General features: G+C 42.8%; 1 protein-coding gene across 3 annotated transcripts in view; it reads left to right on the top strand.

The window, feature by feature from the left end:
- Window positions 1–935: 935 nt before the first annotated feature.
- Window positions 936–23,646, top strand: part of STXBP5 (syntaxin binding protein 5) — a 181,957-nt gene continuing 159,246 nt past the window's right edge. Inside the window, exons 1-2 of one of the 3 annotated variants that reach the window (XM_075554419.1) lie at window positions 936–1,361; window positions 2,658–2,755. In XM_075554419.1, coding sequence (XP_075410534.1) covers window positions 1,203–1,361; window positions 2,658–2,755 — 257 coding nt within the window. In that variant the 5' untranslated portion in view covers window positions 936–1,202. The remainder of the gene's footprint in view (window positions 1,362–2,657; window positions 2,756–23,646) is intronic. The other 2 variants (XM_075554420.1, XM_075554421.1) reach the window with 2 other exon arrangements.

The raw sequence follows: 23,646 nt of genomic DNA, 5'->3' as shown, positions 1-23,646 counted from the left end.
AAGCGCGCGGCTCCTGGCCTGGGCGTTAGAGCTCCTTCCCCAGGGCTGCCCTCCCCGGACACCGACCTAGTCGCTCTTCTTCACAGCACCCCTTCCAACCAAACCCCAAACAAAGCCCATCCAGAGAGCAAGCACAATCCCACTGCAGCCAGCGGCTCCCAGGGCTGAATTGGAAATTCAGGTCTCCTGCTGCTTGCTAGCAGTCCACACTGTCACTGTCCCAGCTGCAGGCGCAGCAGCTGCAGCTTCTGCCAGAGCGACCGGGGTGGGGGGGGGGTGAGGAGATATTTAGCCATGGGCTGGGATTTTCGCAGGAGATCCTTGAAGCCCCAGCTCCGCTTGCGCGCGGAGGGGGTACGGCGGGCGGGGGGGGGGGGCGGGCGCGCATGCGCATGCCCAGGAGCCCGGCTCCGCGGAAGCCCAGCTGCCGCCACCGCCGCGGCCGGCGCTGTAACCGCGGCTGCCGCTGCTGCTCCCGCGGGCGTTGGTGCCGTGCGCCGAGCGCCCTGTCAGGCTAGAGGGAGCGGCTGGGCGCGGAGCGCGGGCGGCGGCGCCGGAGGAAGGCGGTCGGGCTCCGGAGGGGCGAGGGCGGGTCGAGCCGGCGGCGGAGCGAGGCGGCGAGCGCGGGGACCCACCCCGGGCGCCCTGCGTGCGATGCCGGGCGGGCAGCGGCGCTGAGCGGCGGGGAGGCCGAGCGGCGACCTCGTTGGCGGAGCGGAGCCGGAGCCCGAGGACGCGCTGAGGGACTGCGGGGCCGGGGCGGGCGCGGAGCGGAGCGGAGCGGCGGGGCCGCGGGCCATGGACGCGCCGGCGGCGGCGGCGGCGGGGGCGAGCCGGGGCGGCGGCGCGGCGCCCAGTCAGCCGGCGGCCAGGTGAGGCTGGGCTGAGCGGGCTCGGGGCGCCGCGGCCACTGCTGCTGCCGCCCGGCCGGCCGGCCGCGGGGCCCGGAGGCGGCGGCCCGGGAGCGCCACACCAGCGCCCGGCAGCTCGGCCGGCGGCCGCGGAGGAAGAGGGTCGCCGCCCGGGGCTCGGGCGGCCGTCGCGCCCTCGTCGTCGCAGCATTTCCTGTCTGGAGTCCCTTTCGCTTCTCCCCAGCCGCCCCCCTGCCCTCCCCGTCGCAGCCGGCGCCCCCCGGGTTGCCCCTGCCCTGGGCCCCGGATCAGTGCCTTCCCCCCGGGGCGCGGGGGAGCCCGGGCGAGACCATGAGGAAATTCAACATCAGGAAGGTGCTGGACGGCCTGACCGCCGGCTCGTCCTCGGCCTCGCAGCAGCAGCTGCAGCAGCAGCAGCAGCACCCGTCCGGGACCCGGGAGCCCGAGATCCAGGAGACGCTCCAGTCCGAGCACTTCCAGCTCTGCAAGGTGAGCCCAGCAGAGCCGAGCGTGCCGCCCGGGGCACCCTGCTCCTGGAAATCTGGGGGTCGTTTTCCCGGGGCCACTGGGGCTTTGCCCTGGGAGCGCAAGGGGTCCTCGCGCCGCTTATAATCGTGGCGCCAGAAAGAGCGCACGCCTGAGCTGGCAAACGTTGGGTTCTGTTGAAGATTGACATCATCTTACACCTTTTCGTTGATTTTTTAACCCCCCCCCCTGCTTTCCTATGCAGCAATCATTCCAGGGATGTGGCAGACGTGTTGGAGTGACCTTCCATTTGTGCCTGACCCTGCCAGCCTAGTGATGTGCAAGCTTTTTAATAGATTTCACCAACTCTCAACTTTCCTTGCGGACGCGGTGCCTAGGGAATATGGTTTAGCAAAACGCCAAACCTGTTCCGCTGGATAGTTTTATCTTCGCTTTCTCCTTCAAACGCTGCTGTGGGTGACTTAAGCAGTAACATCGCAGAGTTCTTGCTTTTACCACCGTGTTTGGGGAGGGGGGAAGTTCCAACGGGGATTCCTCTCCCACTCGCCTCCCCTAAACGTGGCAGGGTCACTGCCAGAGCATATTGTGCTTCTGAAAGAATGATGCAGCGAATTAATTCACCAGCTGCTTCCTGAGAAACCCGCACGCATCTTGGAATGCATACCTGCTGTCCTCGGACATAGCCACGTTTTTAGCGCGGGCTTTCTTCAAAGTGTGTGCCACTTATTCTCCCCCTCGTGCTCTGGAGTAATTTTAGACTTAGTAATAAGATGCCCCTAAACCCCAGTCCCTCTCCCCAAATAAATGAATAAGCGAGAGAGATGCTGTGCTTGTTAGCCCTTGTGTTACAATGACAAGATGTTGGAATACAGGCTTGATTGTTCTGGAACCCTCAGCTGAAGTCATCATATGACAATCTTTTCCTGAGAAGTACTTGCTTTGAGCATACACATAAAGTTATGAAGTGGTCACATTATGGAGCCCATTTGAAATCAGCTTTTAGTTTGTTTTTTTTGACCACTGCAAACTTCAATCTGCTAAAGCGTCTAGAGAAATTAAAATGTCACACAGGGATTGATGTTTGGTTTCAGGTTCCTGGCGCTTAACTTTTCTTCGTTTGTTGGCATTGTAGATTTCATCGTGTTTTGTCTGTGGTGGTTTTTGTTTTTTTCTTTTTAAGCAGCAAGTGCCATGTGTATGTATTGTGCATTGTTCTCAATGTTAACACCTCGATTGACTTTTCTATTTTTAAATTTCCCTTGCTGCTTGGTTGCTGTGATGTCACTCGTCCATCCCCAGACTGTTCGCCATGGATTTCCCTATCAGCCTTCAGCCTTGGCCTTCGATCCTGTGCAGAAGATCCTGGCAGTGGGAACTCAGACTGGTGCTTTAAGGCTGTATCCTTTCCCTTCATTTATTTTTAATGGTTAACTTTTATTCTCCCCAGTCCTCTGTACTGCTGCTTTCCCTGTTGCATTCCAAAGACAGGAAGGGAGCATGCGGCATCTGAAATCATGTGGTAGTGGTGCCTTTTCAGGTTAGACGCTGGCTCTCTTGTTTTCCAGTTGAACTGTCCAAAGAGAGGTCTATAGTTTTGCTTTAGTAACTACGTTCTTTGCAATAAGCTCTGAAGTTTCTAGAGGGAAATAACATCTGCTTTTCCTAGTGGTCTGATGAATGGAACTCTTAAGAATGGAATGTAAAGACATCAGTAGGATGCACTCCTTCAGTGCTTTAAAAACTATTGTGGGAGGTAGGTGTTGAACTTATGGCCTGTTAATTATTCTAAGGAGACAGAGGTTGGACTGTGATTTAAATTTTGTGCTCCCTTGCTTTGTCCATCTAGAAAAATCATTAGCAAGACACATGTAACAAATTAACTTCATATAAACTTTTGTGAAGAGTTGACATTTCTAGAAGCTTAGAGCATTGGGTTGAAAAGTACATACAGATAACTATGCCCTCCCTCCAGAATATTTTCTGCTTTCAAGTCTATTACAACTAGTCTTTAAAGTGTTTGTGTAGAGAACATTGCTTTTCCTGGTCATCCATGCCCTATTGTAGTCGTTTTCCATAAATTTTTTTTCACGTAACTACTCATTCTTCAAGGTTATTTTTTAATCTGAATCGTGTAGAATGTCTGTTTCTCTTTTACACTATTTAATTTGAAGTCAAACTGTGTGTGATTTTATGGTGTAGAATTTTACCATACTTGACCTATCTTCCCTTCTCTTTTAAATGAAAGGGTTCAGAAGAAAATGCTTTGTGCATCCATCTTCCTCATAATGCCATCGATTAATTATTTGGGTGATATGTTATTAATAAAAGAAAAGCTATTGGATTATCACAATAGACACTTCTGTTTTTGAAAGCAAAAAGAGATTTACTGGGCTCTCAAGAGGAGTGGAAGGACCCAGCATTTGAATTAAACATGTGTTAATCATTTTACTTTCAATCTTTTTAATCTCTTCCTGTGAAAGTAGTACTGCATGGTGTCAGGATTTTCCTCAGCCTTCCTCTGGGGTATAGTATGCTTTCTTCCAAGCACTTAAATTTTTTCAAATGAGCCACTGCATTGTGCTACTAAGCGAACTTGACCCTTTGAAGTAAAGTCTAGTCTTGGGGCCATACCTGTTAAAGTCATAAAATCTGACCAAGCTAAAACCAAATCTGAATTTCTGGCATAGGACCATCTATTTGAAGCTAGAATAATTTCTTGACTCTAATTGTATAGGTATAAATTCATTGCCAAATCCATTGACCACAACCTTCTAGCCTAGAGTTCCTGTTTTAGTCTTGTGAAAATGGACACAGCGTTAAGTTTGTTGGCGTGACTGCAAAGTCCTCAGCAGAAATGGTATGGCAAGATAGACCCTTGGAAACGAAAGCAGATGTTTGCAGTTTTTCAACCAAAGAGTTTCATCCCTGGACCAGGGGGAAATGGTTGAATTAAATTGGTTGATTTTAGCCTGTGTTCCTTTTCTTCTGAAGTGGGTTTGATTTTAGTATCTTCCCAATATGGTTTTAATTTTATGACCTCTAACTTTGAAAAAAGAGCTTACCTGGTCCTTCATAGTTTAATCAGTGAGTACCAATAGCAAGGCTGATATTATGAAGCCAATTAAAAAAAATGTTTTCCTTGCTCTATGCTTTAAGTCTTACCATGTTTGAGTAACTAGCAAGTTGAGACAAACGATGGAACTAAAATATTAGGTGGGAAGATACTTGTGAATTAAAAGCAAGGATCAGCTGTCTGAAATGATTCGTTGTCTGTGATGCTCTTATACATATTTTCATAGTTAAATAGTATATGAACTATAATGAACCTGTAATATTAGTTCACAGTTTTGCGGTCTGCTTTTTCTAATAAATGAACCTTGTTTTCTGTATTATTTCCACTTTCCATCTCTGTGAGACTTCTGTGAACATTCCCAAATGACATCTGGGTCTGCCTACCACAAGTGCCTCCTCTCCATCCCTTCTCTTAAGCTGAAGTAGAAGATGAGCCCGTAGGCTTTAATTTATAGACAAGGCTTAAGCCCACTTTATTTTAACTTATTTTCCCATACGTGATTTAAGATATATGATGGATTCTCTGCTTTTTATTATTGTTAATGCTAGACTCTCTGAGATTGGACAGACTCCACGTTCAAAGCCCCCATGTTGGCATAACATGCAGACTTACTGTAAGTCTAGTGACCTCGTTCTTTCATATCTGACCATATTGTAGACAGTCTTTTGAGCTTTCTCATTATTCTCTTTATGCCGTAGTCTCAGAGCCTGCTGTACATTTGTACTAAAAGAGGCCTTTGAGCAGAGATACATTTCTAGGTAAAGTCTCTCTTTCATTTAGCTACAGGGAAGAAAGGCTGAGATGTTTTCAGAAGTGGGATTGGACCATTGAAATTCAAAGTGCATATATAATTGGACTAATAGGATGTCACACTGAACGTGGGTGGGCTATATATGAGGTTGATCTATAGATTCAGTTAGAAATCTAGATGAGAAAGTTATAGAGAAGACTTAGTAAAAAATCTCTAATATCTAACTGATAATGAAGCAAAATAAATTCAGGGCATTTACTATATGAATGTATACATTATGACTGCTGATGTCATAAATATGCCCATTGGTCAACCTTCTTGGTTTTGGAAAAAAAATTGAAGTTAGAATATAATTTTTGTGATGAGGGCAATGAATGTACAGATGTGCTTTACACAATTGATGTAGGCATGGATTGTGATAAGAGTTGTATGAGCCCCTAATAAAATTTAAAAAAATATAATTTTTGATGGGGAAGCTGGAAAATATTGAATTTATATACTGGGTTACATAAAAGAGATATACTTATTTTGCTATATAGAAGTTGGTTTGGTCTTCCGAGTAATTTAGGGGTCGGAACCATTGGGATAAAATCATATTTAAAAAGAGGTACTAGCTAGATAGTGATGGCGCACCTAGTGACCTTGCGGCGTCTTTACACCCTTAGTTTGCTAGTAGAATTTTTACAATGGCAACTGGATCCTACTTTTAAGGTAAAATTTTGTGTAAACACAATGAGGTCATAGTATGTATGAATATTTCCAAGACTATGCCAAAAAATGGAGTTTGAATTTTCTGACTTTATGTAAAAATATATGAAGTTGTTCAATAACCTGAAATGGTTCATATCACTCAGAACCTCAATCATCTTGGCTTTTGGGGATCTCTACTTGAGTCGTGGCTGTCAACTAGATTACATTATAATGTCACCGAATGCAAACTTACAGAATGACTTTCATACCTGCGATTTCATTTAACAAGCACTTATTTGCTCTCAAGCAACATTAGATTTTAAAATGTAGCCCAAGTGCTGGGTTTTATCTGGCCACTAAGAAATTATATGTCCTTGTAAAAATTAACATTTTAGACCCTTTTTTTGACTTGAAAATGAAGGTGCTATGTCAGAGACTTTATTCTACAGAAACATTTGTGTGTATGCGTGGTTCTCAATGTGTTGTGGTAGTTGAGTAACCCAACAGTTGAGTAACAAAAAAGATGTAAAATGAAAATACGAATCTTCTCTGCGCAAAGTTTTCCATCCTAAACACTGGACTGGAGCTATGGAAACACAACTGAGGTTAAGGGAACTGTCAAGGAGTCTCTTGACCATACATACAAATTGGGATTCTAGGTTGCATCTGGTGGCCATCTGTACTCGTTGGTAGAGAAGGAGTCTGACTGGCGGGCAGGAAGGACTAGGAGGATTATTCAGGGCATGGTAGGCGGCATGGGCAAAAGCATGAAAGCAGATTCGCCGTGGTGTCATTGGGAAGAATACTGAAGAGACTTCTTGGCATTGGGGTCCTGTTTGAGTCAGGGATAGAAATCACGAGCCGGTCAGTTGGTGAAGAGCATTGAATGGTAGTCTTAGGGAATCATCCAGTTAGGAAGTAGTGCAGTTATCTGAGGAAATGCTATCAGAAAGATGAGGTGTAGGGTGGTGAGTGGGCCAGTGGTGGCACGGGTTGCAGGGAGAGACCAAGCAAGACCACCAGGTGCCTGTCAATGCATGTAGTGGTAATGTGGTTCCACCAAGGGGGTGTGCTGGGAATTGGAGAAGGGCTTGCGTCTGCTTTTATGTAAGATATTAAGAGGGAATAACCTAAGCTGATAACACTTTGCAAATAAAGCCCCCAAGGCACCGAAAGAAACGGTGGCGATGCTGAATTTGGAAGTATGTCGTTCCCTACCTGTGTCATCATACCCTTGTATTACCTTTATTGTTTTGGCTCGGGCAGTCGATACACTTTCACATTTGTGCTCTTTTGGCCCAGCCCCCACTGGTTTCCTGAGATGTGTTATTGAGTTGGACTTACGCGAGGTTGTTCACTGTTGGGCTCTGTTCGTTTCTGCTCTGTCACTGTGCTGCTCAGTTGGCGTGGAAGTTTGGGCAGGGTCATTCTGTGGATTTGCCTGGCCAGCACTCTACAGGATGTGCCACGTCCCTGGCGTTCTCCCACTGAATGCCATCCGTGTGGCAGCTGAGGCTGCTTCCACCTCGTCCTGCTTCAGGGCCGCTGCGTTTAGTTTAAAAACGCTACCAGCTCAGTAGAAATGATAACACCACCCCTCTAGTTCAGGAGGCTCTAAAACAGCAACATTACTGGGGAAAACAAAAAACCCAAGCCCAGAGCCTCTAGTCGGTTCTCAGAACAACCCCGAAGGACGATGTAAAATCGCCCCACAAGGTTCCGGAGGCCATAAAACTTGATGGAAGCAGGCTGCCCCATCTGTTTCCCACCGGTGGCTGGTGAGGTCCAACCTGAATGTTTTCGCTAGCAGCCATGCTCAAAACTTTGATGCCACCAGGAGTTCTTTATGTGGTTCTACACCCACACCCGCTGCCACCATGTTGATGGCGACTCCTTGTGACCCAACATGGGGTTTCCAAGGCTGCAGATCTTTACAGGCACAGACAACCTCGCTTTTGTCCCCAGGCTCTCGGTGGGTTGGAACCTCTGACTTTGTGGTTCGCAGCTCCTTGCTTATCTGATAGCACCACCAGGATTGAATGTCCTATGTGCTGAGTGCTTCATAAAGTGCTTGGCTGCTAACCGAAAAGTCTGTGGTTCCAACCCATCAGCCTTTCTGAGAAAAGCCATCTCCTTCTGTGAGGATTTACTGCCTTGGAAACCCAGCGGGCGGTTCTCCCCTGTCCTGTAGAGTCCCTATGAACCAGAATCCGTTTCTGGCTGGCGGGGGCTTGGGTTTGTTAACTTTTAAGCCCGGGTAGGGACCATCTTATGAGGCTTGGCGGTGCAGTAGTTAAGCAGCCATCAGCGGGCGACGGAGGAGGCAGTGTTTCCATAACTGTTTACAGCCTGGGAAACCATATGACGCAGGACTGCTGTGTCCTGCGGGGTTGGTGTGAGTGGAAATCCAGTGGACGGCAGTGGGTTAGGAACTGTTGTGTTGCAGATTGAGTGTATGGTTATTATGAATATGAAGATGAGGGATTTTTCCCCCCTGTGGTTTTATGTCTCAGGCCCTATATTCATTTAAGGAGCCATGGTTTGCGCAGCGGTTTAAGGGTTGGGCTGCTAGCCACAAGGTCAATGGTTTGCACCTACCAGCCGTCCCCTCAAGTGAAAGATGAAGTAGCCTGAGTCTGTAAAGATTCGTAGTCTGGGAAATGCTCTGGAGCAGTTTTTCTGTGCCTTATTGGCTCACTCCGAGTTGAGATCGGCTTTGTAACAGTGGCTTTTTATCCTTCCCTTGTTTGGCAAACATTTCCTGAGAGGCAGATAGGTGCCAAGGCATTGGGCAGGTGGCCTTCAAGTGTGGTACAACCGATGCAGCCCTTGAAGACACGCTCTGGGGCAGTCCTCCTGTTCTCGTCAGCTGTGTGCCTGCACCATGGAGTGCGCTTCCCCACCACAGGTTACCTAACTGCGGGTTAGAAGTCATAACACACGCATGTGAACCTTTCTTACCCGCGGTAGGCACTGAGTAAGTGGTTAGTGTCTTCCTACACTTGGAAGATGGTGTTAGACTCTTTTCACTTGCTGCTTTTAAAAGTTTGTTTTGCAGAACATAGACAGCTGGAAAAGAGATCCGTAAATACAGTTTTATTGGAAATAGTTAAACGTGAAATGATTTGCTTTCCTGGAATTCTGTTAGAATTCCATATGCTCTTCTCTTCTTCCTCCTCCTCTTCGTTCACCGTGCGTTACAGTTCATTTAGCTTTTAGGCATAGAGGGGGGACGGCGACCTTGAACTGATTTCTCCTCCCAGCTCCGAGCTGTTGTTAAGGAGGGCGCTACATAAAAGGAAAGATGAGAGTTGTATCAGCCGTAAGTGTGCGGTTTGCAGCGTGGACCACTGCAGCAGGAGGAAGAAATCCATTTACTTTAGAAACCACCACACTCTGACTCTGCCTGGAAGCAGTTTATCTTGCAGCGGATTTCTTGTGGCGGGGAAACAAAGGCAAGAGAAACTCTGTGTGATTGAAACAGACTTGTTAACCATTGGGTAATCAAGTCCCTGTAGCATCAGCCTTTCTGCTTTGTGTAGGATGGGCTCTTTGTTTTGTATTTTTCATTCTCTCTGTTTTCCAGTTGAGTTTAAGAGTAAGCCTTTTTGAAGTTATAACCTGACTTTGTGAGGAAAAAAGGTAAAGGGGTTTGGGAAGAACTAAATCACCTGGATGGAATGAGTTTTGTTTTTTTTCTTTTCAGTGCCTTCTTTAAAAATTGGAGAAAAAAACCCCCCACACTATTGTTTTATTGAACCGTAATTCACGTGCCATACAATTCGGTGGTTTGAACATATTAAAAAGAGTTGTGGAGTCATCACCACCATCAGTTCTAGAACAGTTTTTCATGTTGGTACTCATGGTTTGTAACTCCCCATTTCTAACCCCCTCCCTAATTGGTAGGGTTATGTTCTAGTCTTCAGACTGATTTTGAAAAGGCAAACTCGAGTACCTGGGCCTGTTTCCATTCATGTAAAAGGAGGAAGTTGGGACACATGATTTTCAAGATCCTCGCTGTGAGCGGGAGGCTAGCCTTTTCTCTCGAGGATTTTGAAATCTGCTGGGCCGTGTGTGTTTGCAATGGATGTCCTGAGCCCTTGTTACAGAGGATGAAGTCTTGTTCTCTGTCTGTTTCTAGTGGGGCCCTCTGCGTGGTGACCTTTGATTGCATTCATGATGGAAGCTTTTGTTCACAGAAGGGACCAGAAAAGAGCATATGAACGCACTAGCCTAAGCTCACATTAAACACTGAGTTGGTAGCATTTCTCTGTGGAAAGGATGAGGTCTCATTATGACATGGGAAGGTTGGACATTTAAAAATACCTTTCACAAGAGTTTATATACCTTTTAGTCCCTTAGGTGTTAATGATCAGGATAGAAATAAAATTAAAAGGAGTTTACTTAAAAATAGTTGTTCTAAGTCATGTGATTTAAAATTTTTAATTTATTTTTACAAATGTAAAACCTTTAGTGTAAGAACTATCCTTAACTTGCTGGCATGCCATTTGAGTGCTACTCTGATAATTGTATAGCAACTGGGAGCAGTAAGTGGGAGCTTACATGTAAATACCTGTGGACCTGTGACTGAACGTTACTAACGAAGAGAGAAACTTTGGTTGTACTTTTGTAGCTTTTAACTTCAGACATTGAAAGAGGCACGTTATGTACAAGAAGAAAATGAAATAAACAGTAATGTAAGTCATGACTAGTTTTGGAATCTTTTAAATATGAGTTTTCTGGCCTCATTAGCATATTATCATGAGAGGACGCATTCAATATCTTAGGATATGAGATGAGTGGAATTGGTTTGTTTTTTGCTTGACATCTGACCATCTGTTTAAGAATCCAACAGAATGATATAAAGAAATGACATTTTATTATATACTACCTATGAATACCTTTTATTAAGACATTTAAAAAATAAATTTAGTACTACAAACATCTCAGGAAGTAAGATAAAGTGATGGCTGATTTGATTTTTATTAAGTATTTTAAGAATTCATAAAGTTATAATCACAAAAGACTTCCAAAGGCTGTTTTATTAGAGAGCTCTCTTCCCATAGACACCTATGCAGTAATTAATTCAAAGAAGAAATGAATCTTTCCAATTTAATGGGTCAAACTCTTTTCCTGTGAAGATGTTTAGGCTTCTGTATAATTATTTTTATACTTTAACTTGCACCCATATCTGGTTTTTATCTGCAACAGTTAAGTATAAAGAAACATTAGTGTTCCATGTATTTAAATGATCATTTTAAACATTTTTGAAGACCTTTTGCAAACCTAATTTCTGTAATCTCTCACCCTCCTTATTCCCTTTTAAAGAGATTTGGGACACTATTCCTGCTTACCATATAAATGTTTTTCTTTTCTTTTTTCCTCTTCCGGCTGTTAGTAGAAGGCAGGCTGAGGGAGGAGATACAAGAAGGTTGTTGCCCCAATTTTCCCCTCGTTACCTAGTGTTCCTCAGTGCGTGTTTACATGCCTCTGTGTCCCTTTTTACGGTCTATAAGTTTAGAGCATTCTTTTCCTGTTAGAATAATTGTTGACTTTAAAACCCTATGTTTTCTTGATTCCAATTCCACTCTCCACCTCCGTTTAGCCATCTTTTTCTTATTTTAGTATCTAAAATCTGGATGGTTATGTTACCTTTCTTTGTCAGTCATATTATACACCCTGGGGTGTCTAAAAATGTTATGTTTTTGGAAATTATAGCTACAAGATATTGAGTGGTATTTTTAAAAAGAGTCAAAACCAAACCAAAGTAAAGCATGAGAAAGCTAAACCGCAGTACAATCAGAAGTTCATGCCAGTCAGCAGAACCCATCAGCTTCCCTGGCCACATGCGGAGTCCAGAAATTAGACAGTCATCAAAGTACCGGTTCTAAGTTCAACATAGAAGGAACGAACCGTTCTTTCAGTGGCCAACTAAATGTAGGCTGCACACCGAAATCACCAGGATTCCAAGTAAAGGAGGTAGTGCCTGCCTGGGACTCACCACCAGAGAGTCGGCCTTCATTGACTAAGTTCTTTTTGGAGCCGACCTTAAAACCGATTCATTCTGACCCCTGCTGAAAATATGCATTTCCACCATGTGATAGACTGAAGCAGAGCCTACATTATAATAAGATTCCCAGTTAATTGTTTTGTTGACCTAAGAATGTGTACATGAAGATTTACTTAGAAACCTGTAAGAAGACTTTACTCCACCAAGCAGTATCAGTAAGGACCCCTGGTAGTGCCGTAGGTTGGGCACTGAGCTGCTTACGTAGAGGTCAGCAGTTAAAAACACCCATCACACCCCAAGGGAGAACGATGAGGTTGTTAACTACCTTGAAGATTTATAGTCTCTGAAACCTGATTTCGGACCACAGTGGGTCAAAATCAACTCAATGGCAGTGGGATCCTCTTTGAAGAGGCAACTCTTCTCCAGGTTTATTTTGAGGGCCTGCCAGCCTGAGGACCTGCTATCCACACAGTTTCCCCCCTGGCTCTTTCTGCTTTTATTTCTTTCTTCTCTTTTCTTCTTCTTTTCCTCAGAGGGTCATCTCCAGGGTCCTCTTCCCAATGTGCCTTAGCCTGGAAGCTCCTGTGAGCCCCGCCCACCCTGGGTGCCCTGCTAGTATTTGAAATAGCAGTGGCAAAGCTTCGAGCCTCACAGCTGAGGCAAACTGGACAGACAGGTGATGGATTTGTTGGCCCCATGATTTAAAAATGAGCAGTGATCGAGGCTAAATAAGACCCCCATAAAATGGTGGCAAATACGAAGTTTTTTGTTTTTCTAATTAGCTGGCACTTTTGGTTTTATATCATCTTCATTTGAAAATTCAGGTTAGTTTGATCCATGATGTTAACTTGGAAAATAGTCATTTCTCCAAACTACTGTCTGATAGTCATTGTGAAATCAGTTTATTCTTTTAATTTAGAGGCCTTTATATGATCACCTTTGGACCTGTTCCCCAAAACAGTGTCCTGTAGAACTTTGGAAGCCTTTTCTGGGGAGATTGTCTATTGGAGGGTATTGATGCTCCCCATTCTTGAAAGTGCATCATCTTTTCTTCTAGTCGCGGTACCTCCGCTTTTCCACGGCCGTGCTCTGCCACTGGTGACGATAACTCTGATGTCATCCGCTGTTGCAGAACATTCTGCTAAATTGCTTTCCTTTTAGGTATTTTCTCCTTATTTTATCTTTTGAAAAGGGGGAAAAGTGTTGCAACAGCTTTTTCCATTTATTCATTATACTATATATATTTTATGAAGTGTTGTATTTTTCCGTTTTAAGGAACTTAACCATTAGGCATCTGCGAAGGTGCTGGGATAGAGGATTTTTAAAATTTGATCTGTGAGATTAGACATTTTTTTCTTGTTCATTTAACCTGGGCCATTATTATATAGGACTAGATTTCATGATAGATTGAGCAAGGGATCCATGTAAAAGTAAACATACCAAAAGCCATTCTATGGTAAGGCTTGTAATAATGATAAACCATGTTGCTCTCTTCAGAGGAAATCCTAACTCCAGAATAATAAATAGTAAGAATATCTTCGAATATTCTAAGTAATAAAAACTTGTTCCAAATAAGATTGGGAGAGGTAAGTGTGCATGCGCCAGCTACTCTGTGTTTTGATACCTGCTTCAGAGGCATCACATAAAGCAGTTGAAATCGTACTGGACATTAAAGTGCAATGTTACAGCTCTATCCCATTAAGGCAGTTTTAAATGTTGACCCAAGCGTTTTTTTCTCAGCTATTTTTAGCATTGGTTGAATGTTTTTGTGGATTGTAGATAGTTGTACTTAAATAGCAGACTAGCAGAAGGTTAGGATTCTGAGTCAGCAATGAAAATTATATGTATGTGTTCTTACCATCCTGAGGATTTGTTAATACATTAAATTTTACAGGTGAAGAAAAGACAGATGATCTTCAAAAAGAGATTGTAGAATTGATGTTTGTTGTTAATTTTAGGTGCCTTGAGTTGGCTTCAACTCCTAGTGACCTTGTTCCCAACAGAGCCCTCCTCACCGTTTTTCCTGTGCTTGAGTCCATCGTGGCAGCCACTGTGTCCGTCCATTTTGTTGAGGGCCTTCCTCTCTTTCGATGCCCCTCCACTTCAAGCATGATGTCTTTCTTCAGGAAATGGTCTCTCCTGACAACATGTCCACAGTGTATGAGACACAGTCTCACCATCTTTGCCTCTAAAGAGCCTTCTGGTTGTACTTCTTGCAAGACGGAGCTGCTCTTTTGGCAGTCCATGGTACTCACAGTATCTTATGTCAGTCCCATAATTAAAATGCATGGATTCTTTTTCGGTCTTCCTTATTCAATGTCCAACTTTCATATGCCTCTGAGGCCATTGGAAATAGCCTGACTTGGCTCACGCGCACCTTCATCCTCAAAGTAACATCCATGCCTTTCAGTCTACTAGGGAGGTCTTGTGCAGCCGATTTACTCGATGCAGTGCATCGTTTGATCTCTAAGAGTGCTCTGCTGGGACAGTGAAGATAATTGTTATCTGACAGAGGCCTTGTGTTGCAAATATATTCATAGTTCATAATGTGAAAACTAAAATTCTCTCGACTCTATTAAGCTTTGGTTTAAAACCAGAAGCCAAACCAACGACTAGGACAGAGTAGACCTGCTCCATGGGGCTTCCAGGGTGTAAATCTTTGCAGAAATAGACTGCCACATCAGGCCCCTGCGGAAAGGCTGGCCCAAAGTCTTGAACCACTCACCTTTTGATTTTTGATTAGCAACCCAGCACTTAACCACTGTGCTACCGGGGCTCATCTGCTTGGAACTCGGTACAGACTCACTGAAATATTATGAGCACATGTGTCTGTCAGTCAAGCTAGTTCAAAGAGTTCGCAAATCATTAAACAGCAAATGAAACCTGTAAGGAAATAAGAAGGGAATTCCATGGTGATGTCGTTTGGAGAAAGGGAGCTTGAGGAATTATTGAGTGATTCAAATACAGAAATTACTTGTAAGGAATTACACTGGTGCCTACAGCACTTTTCAGTGTTTCTTTGTGGAGCCGAGAGGAGCAAAGCATACAAACAGATGCCCAAACATATGAGGGAGGGGCTTCAACAAGTTGCAGGGAAAATTCCGTTCTCCTTTAGTTCCGACTTCCACAAACTTTCTGAGCCCCCTCACACTGAGCTTTCTAAAGATCCTGACTCAGCAGGTCTGGCATGATGTTTATGGCTTTTGTCATTTATTGTTTTCAATTCTTCATGGAGACACTGTTGTAGAGCCGGATCTGAGAGGCACTCGACTGAATGCTTGGCAGGCTGTGTAGCAAGCAGATGGTTGATAAGAAGCATGGTCAGTGCAGCGTGGACAGTGGGGACATGGTCTTAAAGAAACCGGGACCTTTTGAGACCTCATCACAGTCCATGTGGAATTTCAGGTGCAGAAATCAAAGCTCTCAAATGCTAAGTGATTTGTTTCAGGTGTTTACAAAGAAGCAGTTTGAAGTGTGACACAGATATCACATTTGGTTCCACCTCTTTGAAACTTGGGGCCTCAGAAAGTAACGTTGCTCCCTGGCCTTTTTAAGAGTAAGTCAGTTTTGAGAAAGCACCGCCTTGCAAGTTCACTAGAAAACCTCAAGACCTCCTATAGATTCCCTGTTTGCTAAGAGCCACAGAATGTGTTAAAAGGAATGCTAATGCAGATGAATAGAAATCCTCAGGTTTCTGATGAATTAAAAGTATTCTCTGGGGGGCTTACTTTGTTTCTTTACCTTTTCCGGTGGAAGGAAGGGACAGTTTAAAATCTGTAATTACTGCAAACTCCTTCCTGGTTTGGTGGTAGTATAGCTATTCAAAGTAAATTACATCCACAGAATATTCCATAATTAAATATACCATACTCGTCAAAATTGCTGCTGTCCCACCTGATCTGTAGTCTCTGTACAGGACAGAGGAGAGCAGAGCCCTCGGGCATAGACGCTCTCACCTCTTTCCCCTGGAGTGGCGGATGGTCTCAAACCACTGAACTTTTACTTAACCACTCTGAGACCAGGGCTTGCTTTAACTGTGTTATAATGTAAGAGAAAATATCAGTCACTTAGTCACAGTAACTATAGTTAGCCTATGCTGTCGTGAGCTCACTCCACGTTGAACTGCTAACTGAAAGCTCAGTGGTTCTGACCCACCATTCCTCTGTGAAAGATGAGGATGTCTTCTCCCATGAAGGTTTCAAGTCATAAAGCCCTGAGAATAGGATGTACACAGCTATAGGTAAGACGCATGGAATCCAGGTCAGATAAAGCCCTCAGGACCAGGAGTAGCGATACCAGGAGGGTTGTGGGAAGGTGGGGAGAGGAGGGGGGAAGAAACCGCAGGGAAGGGAGACAGTGGTCAGTGTAAGAAAATAATTTATAATTTATCAAGGGGTCAAGGGGAGGGGGCAAAGCGAGGAGCTGGAACCAAGGACTCAAACAGTAAATGTTTAGAAAATAATGATGGCAATATATGTACAAATATGCGTATACAATTGATGTGTGGGTTGCTATAAGAGCTGTAAGAGCCCCCAATAAAATGGTCTCTAATAAGTACGAGCCGAGGGTGCAGTTCTCCTCTGCCCTCTGTGGCCGCCGTGAGTGAGTGGAGCTGACACAATGGCAGCGAGTGATGCTCCTCTGCAGACACCCTTTGTGTGACGTAAATGGATTTGCAGAAGCTGCCCAGAATGTTCCTCAGCTGCTTCCCATTTTAGCTTTCTTTTCGTTTACTCTTCCCAGGTTGGAAAGTTGGGTATGTCACGTCTGTGGATTTTTGAATAATTGCATCCTTTTTTTGTGTGTCTTTGTTTTTTGCAATTGATAAACTTTTTCTGAGCAGATACGATACTAACTTCTTAAAGATTCACCCAGTGTGTACCCCTCTTGATCTTACGGCCTCTTCCTAATGTGAGGACTCTCAAAATGGGTGTGTGTGTGTGTGTGTGTGTGTGTGTGTGTGTGTGTGTGTGTGTGTCTGACACCCTAGATGCCACAGAGCAGTGGTGACGGCAGCGCCCGCTTGCCCAGGAGCTGAACTGCTGAGAGAATCCAGAGGAAACACTGTCGGACATAAGCGCGATCCTTAGAGTTGAAAATAGGCAAAAACGGATTCATTCACAAACATTGACTGAGTGCCAACTTGCTATGTGTCACACATTGGTCCAGGTTCTGCAGGTACAGGAATGAGTCCAGAGATGACTGCTGGGCTCCTCTTCCCTTAGATTCTTAGAAGGCTGTGGGGTGGCAGGCTTGTAGAAAGAATTGCTTGATTTGGTCTCATATGGCCTTTATTGGAAGCAAGAGGCCATGTCCGCTGAGTTTACTGTGACTGTAGAATCAAGGAAGAACACCAAAGAACATCGAGTGCACATGAGGGTAGTGTGAGACAGGCTAAAGAGCCGCACAGAAGCTGAGGGTGGGAACAGTAATGGAACGGTTTCTGTTTCCCAAGAAAATTCAAAGTGAATATTTCCTGAATATTACACTGACCTGTCTTGTCTGTGTAGTCACTCTGCTGTTGGCTGCTTCATAATGATCCAGAAGGACAGAGTTGAACTCCCTCTGTGGGTTTCCAAGACTTATAACTCTTACCAGAGTGGAAAGCCTTGTCTTCTCCCGTGTGGCAGCTGGTGGCTTTGAACCATTGACTTTGTGGCCCACAGCTCAGTACATAACCACTACACCACCAGGGCACCTGTAGGTCACTAGATTTTGTAAGATCCTTAGAACAGGGACTATGTTTTATGTCTCCAATGCCTATTAAAGTTACCCATTATGAACAATTAAGTGATTGCATTAAGCAAATGTGATTAAGGAGTATCATTGTATTAGATGCCACTTTGACCTCTTGAGAACTAGAAAGTATAAATATCCGGAGACAAAATAAATCTTTAATATGAGAAGCACCGCTCTTTGACCCCATTAGTTTACCCATTATTATTGCCTTCCCCCCGGTCTATAGAAATCATGAATCAAGAGGGAAAACTGGAAAGGAACCAGAGGCGATGGAGGAAAAATAGAAATGAGGCAAGTTGTTTGTTGAGCACAAACACGAGGTTCTGCATGGTGTGAATCTTGTGAGAGGCTCTTGTTCCTTGAAATGGTTTTTATAAAAGTAATTTATTTTATAACACTGGTGATTTGCTGAATATAATGACATGTCTGATTCTGTACTGCTGTTTTTCTTTACATTATAAACATTAAAATAAACTAATTTGGTAAAGTCATGTTTATGGTGTGAAGATTCAGTTGTACAGAAGGTGCTGTGAATGGAAAGCAATCAGACAGGGTCTGCCTCACCTCAAGCCTACCTTGGTTCCCCAGAGTGGATCATTTCATTGATTTGGGTCATATTGCTAACTCTAAGTACAAACATTTTTGGCACTTAGCATAATTTTATTTAGTATAATGTTTTCATATATACGTTTTACAGAGTACATACATACATATAATGGAAGGTGGTTCAGCAATAAAGTGAAATACACACAAATGGTACATATGGATAACCCTCGAAAATGTTGTTTATCTGTGTTATAGCATCTACAAGTATTTCATTTTATAGATGAATCGTATTCCACTATAAATAAATCTTTAATATGAGATTATCTCTTTGTTTATTCCTTCATCAGTTAATGGTTAATTGGCTTTTTACTTTGGTTTTTAGGAATATTGATGCTGTCAACTGTCACGTAGGGGAAAAAATTTTTTTCCCCCAAGACTTAAATGTTTTCAGGTCTCTTGGACATTCTCTCTCTTGGCTGCCCGGTGCTGTATTGGGCTATGTACCCAGCTGTTAACCTCAAGTTTAGTAGTTCGAAACCACTGGTCCCTCAGCAGGAGATAGATGAGGCTGTCTACTTCTGTAGAAATATAAAGTGCTGGCAACCCACAGGAACAGCTCTACTCTGTCCTTTAGGGTTCCCTTGACTCAGAATTGACTCGATGGCAGTGAACTTGGAGTGTTTTATTTGGAGGAGGGGTGCCCTAGAGTGGAACTGAGGAACCCTGATGGTGGGGTGGTTACACATTGGGCTGAGATTCACAAGGTTGGCACTTGAAAATCACCAGCAGCTTAGAGGGAGAAAGACTGGCCTTTCTACTCCTGTCAACAGTTACAATTTCAGAAACTCACAGGGAGTCACTAGGAGTCAGCATTGACTGGAGGGTAGTGAATTTGAATTTTTTTTGGAAGTAGAATTGCTGAATCCTATGGTAAGAGTTGTAACAAAGTTTAACATAGAGGAACTGGCAAACTCTTTTCTAAAGTGACTGCACCATGTTATAGTCCTTCCAGCAATGCCCAAGTACCAATTCGTCATTCTTGTCAATCATTGTTATTGTTTGACTTTTTATACTATAGCCATCATAGTGGCTGCGAGGTGCATTTGTTGTGGTTTTGATTTGCGTTTTTCTGACTAATGATACTGAGCATTTCTATGTCCTATTAGCCACGTGTAAATCTTTTTTGTGGAAGTGTTAGTAACTTTCTTTGCTCATTATTGTGTTTTAAATCTTTTGTCATTCAATTGTAATAAGTACTTAGCTATTCTGGATGCTGGATCATGACATTTTGTTCCATTCTGTGTGCTGCTTTATATTTTCATAACATGTCCTGGGGAATGCAAATGTTTTATTTTTATGAATCTTGTTTGTTTTGCCTGTTGCTTTTGCTTATGGTGCCACATCTAAGGGTGGTGACTCAATTGAATGTCATGAAGATTTATATTCACTTATAAGGGTTTAGTTGCTTAGTCTTTATAAATAAGTTGGTGATCCCCTTTCAGTTACTAGTTCTTTATGGTGTGAGATTGTGGTCCAAATTTGTTCTTATGCTCGTGAGTATCCACTTGGCCCAACTCCATTTGTCCAAAAGACTAGTTTTGGCTATTGAATTGTTTTGTTACTCTTGGTGCTAAAAAAAAAAAAAAGCATTCAATTATACAAATAATTATAACTATAATGGTTTTATTTATTTTCACTTTCAATCTTCTTTATTTCCAATCTTACTACATTGGACTGTATATCTATCCTTCAGCAGTATCTTACTGTCTTGATTATTGTATCATTGTAGCATATTTTGAAAAGTAGGACATTTGAGACATGTCAGTCTTCTAACTTTCTTCTTGATAAGGCTTATGAATAGGCATTTTTGGGTTGACTTGGGATTCTGATTAGGGATTGTCATGTGGACTCTAGATCATTGTAGTGAAGTGACATGATAACGATATGAAGTCTTCTGATCCAAGGCGCTGGGATGTCTTTTATTTAATTTCTTTAAATCAACAATGTTGTGTAGTTTTTGGTCTTGAGGTCTTATACTTATTGGTAGGAATTTGCTCACAAGTGTCTTATTATTTGTGGTGCTATAGTAAAGAGCACCCATCCGTCTGTGCCAGGAAATTTCGAAGACACTTACTTGGTGGTCACCTGACTGGTAGAGACCCATATTTGTGCCCATTCCAAAGAAAGATGAGCAGCTGGATGCTTGAACTACAGAATGATATCATTGACATCGGCACAAAAAATTTTGCTTACACTTATCCAAGAATGTTTGCAGCAGTACATTGAGAGGGAACTGCCGAAGTTCAGACTGGATTCAGAAGAGGGCAGAACAAGGAATATCATTGCTGATGTCAGATGGATCTTGGCTCAAAGTAGAGAATACCAGAAAGATGTTCACTTGTGTTTCATTGACTAAGCAAAGGCATTTGACTGTGTTGGCCATAATAAACTGTGGTTAACCTTGAGAAGACTGGGAATTCCGGAATTCTTCATTATGCTTACATGGAACTTGTATATGGATCAAGAGGCAGTTGCGTGAACAGAACATGGGAATGCTGAATGGTCAAAAATCAGAAAAGGGTGCTTGAGGTTGTAGCCTCTCATCATATTTTTTCAATCTTTATGCTGAGCAAATCATTAGGGAAGCTGAATTATTTGAAGAAGAGGATTAGGATTTGAGGAAGGCTTATTAACAGATAAAAGTGTTAATGAAAGTGTTCAACTTGCTGAAAGTGGGGAGGACTCTTTAAACACTTGCTTATAAAGATCAAGGATGGTAATGTTCAGTGTAGATTACAACTCAGTATAAGGAAGAGCAAAATTCTCGCAAACCAGTCGGTAGCATCGTGGTAAATATAGAAAAGGTTGAAGGTGTTAGGGTTTTGTCTGTCTTGGATCCTCATAGCTGCAGCAATCAGGAGTTCAAAAGAGATATTGCATTGGGTAAGTCTGCTACACAAGACCTCTTTAGACTATTGAAGAGCAAGGATGTTACTTTGAGGACTATGTTGAGCCTGACACAACCTATGTTATTCTCCATTGTGTCATATGCATGTAAAAGTTGGACATTAAATAAGGAAGACCATAGAAGAATAGATGCATTTGAACTGTGGTGCTGGAGAAGAATATTGAAAGTACCTTGAACTGCTAAAAGGACAGAAGAAATAAGGCCTGAGAAATAAGGCTTCTTAGAGGCAAGGATGGCAAGATTTCATCATACATACTTTGGACGTATTGTCAGGAGAGACCAATCACTGGAGGAGGACATCATGTTTGGTAAAATGATGGGGTGGCAAAAAGGAAGTCCCTCGATGAGATGGATTGATTTGGTGGCTGCAACGGACTGGGAATGGTTACGAGTGTGGCATAGGATGGCGCAGGATTTCATCCTGTTTCGCATAGGGTCGCTATGGGTCGGAGCCAACTCTATGGCACTTAACAATACAACATAGTAAATATAACTACTTTCTTAATTTTGATTTTCGAATTGTTTTTTGACAGTGTATTGAAATGTAATAGATTTTTAATATGAGGGGGCTTCACAAAATTTATGGAAAAGTTAAAAGATAATGCAATTTTTTCACCAACATTTTAAAGCCCTCTTGTACTGAACTTGTGTCTTGCCATGTGCCAAACTACTTTATTAGTTCTAATAATCCTTTCAGTGGATTCCCTAGGATTTTCTATACCTATGAATTCTGCAAATGGAGAAGGTTTTAATTTTATGTCTCTAATATAAATGCCTTTTATTTTCTTGCTTGAATTCCCTGGCTAGTGTCTGTAGTAAACTGTTGAATGGAAGTGAGGAGAACAAACATTTTGTCATCTTCCTGATGGTAATGGAAAAGCATTAATTTAGCATTTTGCCACTGAGTATGATGGCAGCTGTAAGTTTTTAGTAGATGCCCTTAGTTAGATTGAAAAAACTCCCTTTTATTTCTTTCTTTGTGGAATTATTTTAGGATGAACTGTGTTGGATTTTGTCTGTTGAGATATTTTGGTGTTGTGGTTTTTTGTTGTCTTTTATTCTCCCTATAGGGTCTTTTACACTGATTTCCAGAGAGCAGGTCCATTCAGCATTCCTGGAATAGATCACACTTGGTCACGGAACATTATCTTGTTATATTGATCTGTTTACCAGTATCTTGTTAGGATCTTTTGTGATTATCATCATAAGACATACTGGTCTGTAGTGTTCCTTACCTGTGCTGTCTCTGTATACTTACTTAGAAAAATAAAAATGATCAGTTTTATAAGGCCTCTTTTGTGTCTCCCTTATCTGTCTCCAGTTTTCTCTCCTCCCATTCCATGTAATAAACACCCGCGTCCAGCCACATAGGTAGGAGTTATTCATTCATACTACTTTATATTACCTACTGCATCTTAATTTGTTGCAGTTTAATTTTTTATTTTTAAGGAATGTCTTCTACCCAAATAGAAAGGAGAGCTTTAGAGTACTCTTTCTTTGACTGGCATATCTGATTGATTGGCTTACGATGTTTACTTGCCACTAAAGGTGGTTTAGCTTCATAAAGCCAATCTTCTACTAGCCACTCAGTTGCTATTTATTATAAATATCTTTCCTTATATGATTTATAAGAAGATAAGTGATATTTAGATATGGAAATTAGTTTTTAACACGTTTCTTTTTTATACACCAAGGCTTGGTGATTTCTATGAAAGGTTCAGAGTTAGACTGCCTGAGTTTGCATCCCAACTTCCTGACTCACTGGCTCTGTGTCTTTGGGAAAACACTTAACCTTGTGCCTGAATTTCCTTTCATTTGTGACTACAGGGCTTACACTAGAGGCAATTTTGTGAGTTACTGTGCATATAGTGTTTCTTAAAACAAATAAGTACAAAACAAAATAAAACTCACTGCCATCAAGTCAGTGCTGACTCATATTGACCTCCTGTGGAGGTCTGAGACTCTTAACTGTTTACAGGAGAAGAAAGCCCAGTCTTTTTCCCGTGGAGAGGCTGGTGGTTTTGAACTGCAGACCATGGGGATCACAGCCCAACTCATAACCAATAAGCCACCAGGGCTTCAATGCCTATACAAAGGGGATTTCAAAAATTCATGGGACAATGTTATTAACTTTTAATTTTGCTTTTCCACTTTTTGAAGCCCCTTTTATTGCCTAGAACACATTAAGTGTTCAATAAGTATTAGCTGCGGTGATGATGATGATGATGAGACCCTTCAAGACTGCCTGATTTTTTCTCTCTTCCGTTATAACCTCCCCTTAAAAAAAGTAAGACAGCTCTTTAGGAAATGAGCTAAATGCTTATTTTGAGGTTGATGGTACAATATTATAAAAGATTCCTGCTCATCCACCTCAGCTTGATTGATCTTCATTGGTTTCATTATGCTACCCACTTCCGTAAATGTGTCTACATTTCCTATTGCTTACTTTAGAGGAACATGGCCAAGCTCCCTACGTTTGCATTCAAAAACCCCACCTAACCTATTCTTTGA

Source organism: Tenrec ecaudatus, chromosome 7 (genome assembly GCF_050624435.1).
Source record: "Tenrec ecaudatus isolate mTenEca1 chromosome 7, mTenEca1.hap1, whole genome shotgun sequence".
Lineage (NCBI taxonomy): Eukaryota > Metazoa > Chordata > Mammalia > Afrosoricida > Tenrecidae > Tenrec > Tenrec ecaudatus.
The sequence above is the reverse complement of the archived record's forward strand: the minus strand, read 5'-3'. Positions and strand labels throughout refer to the sequence as shown.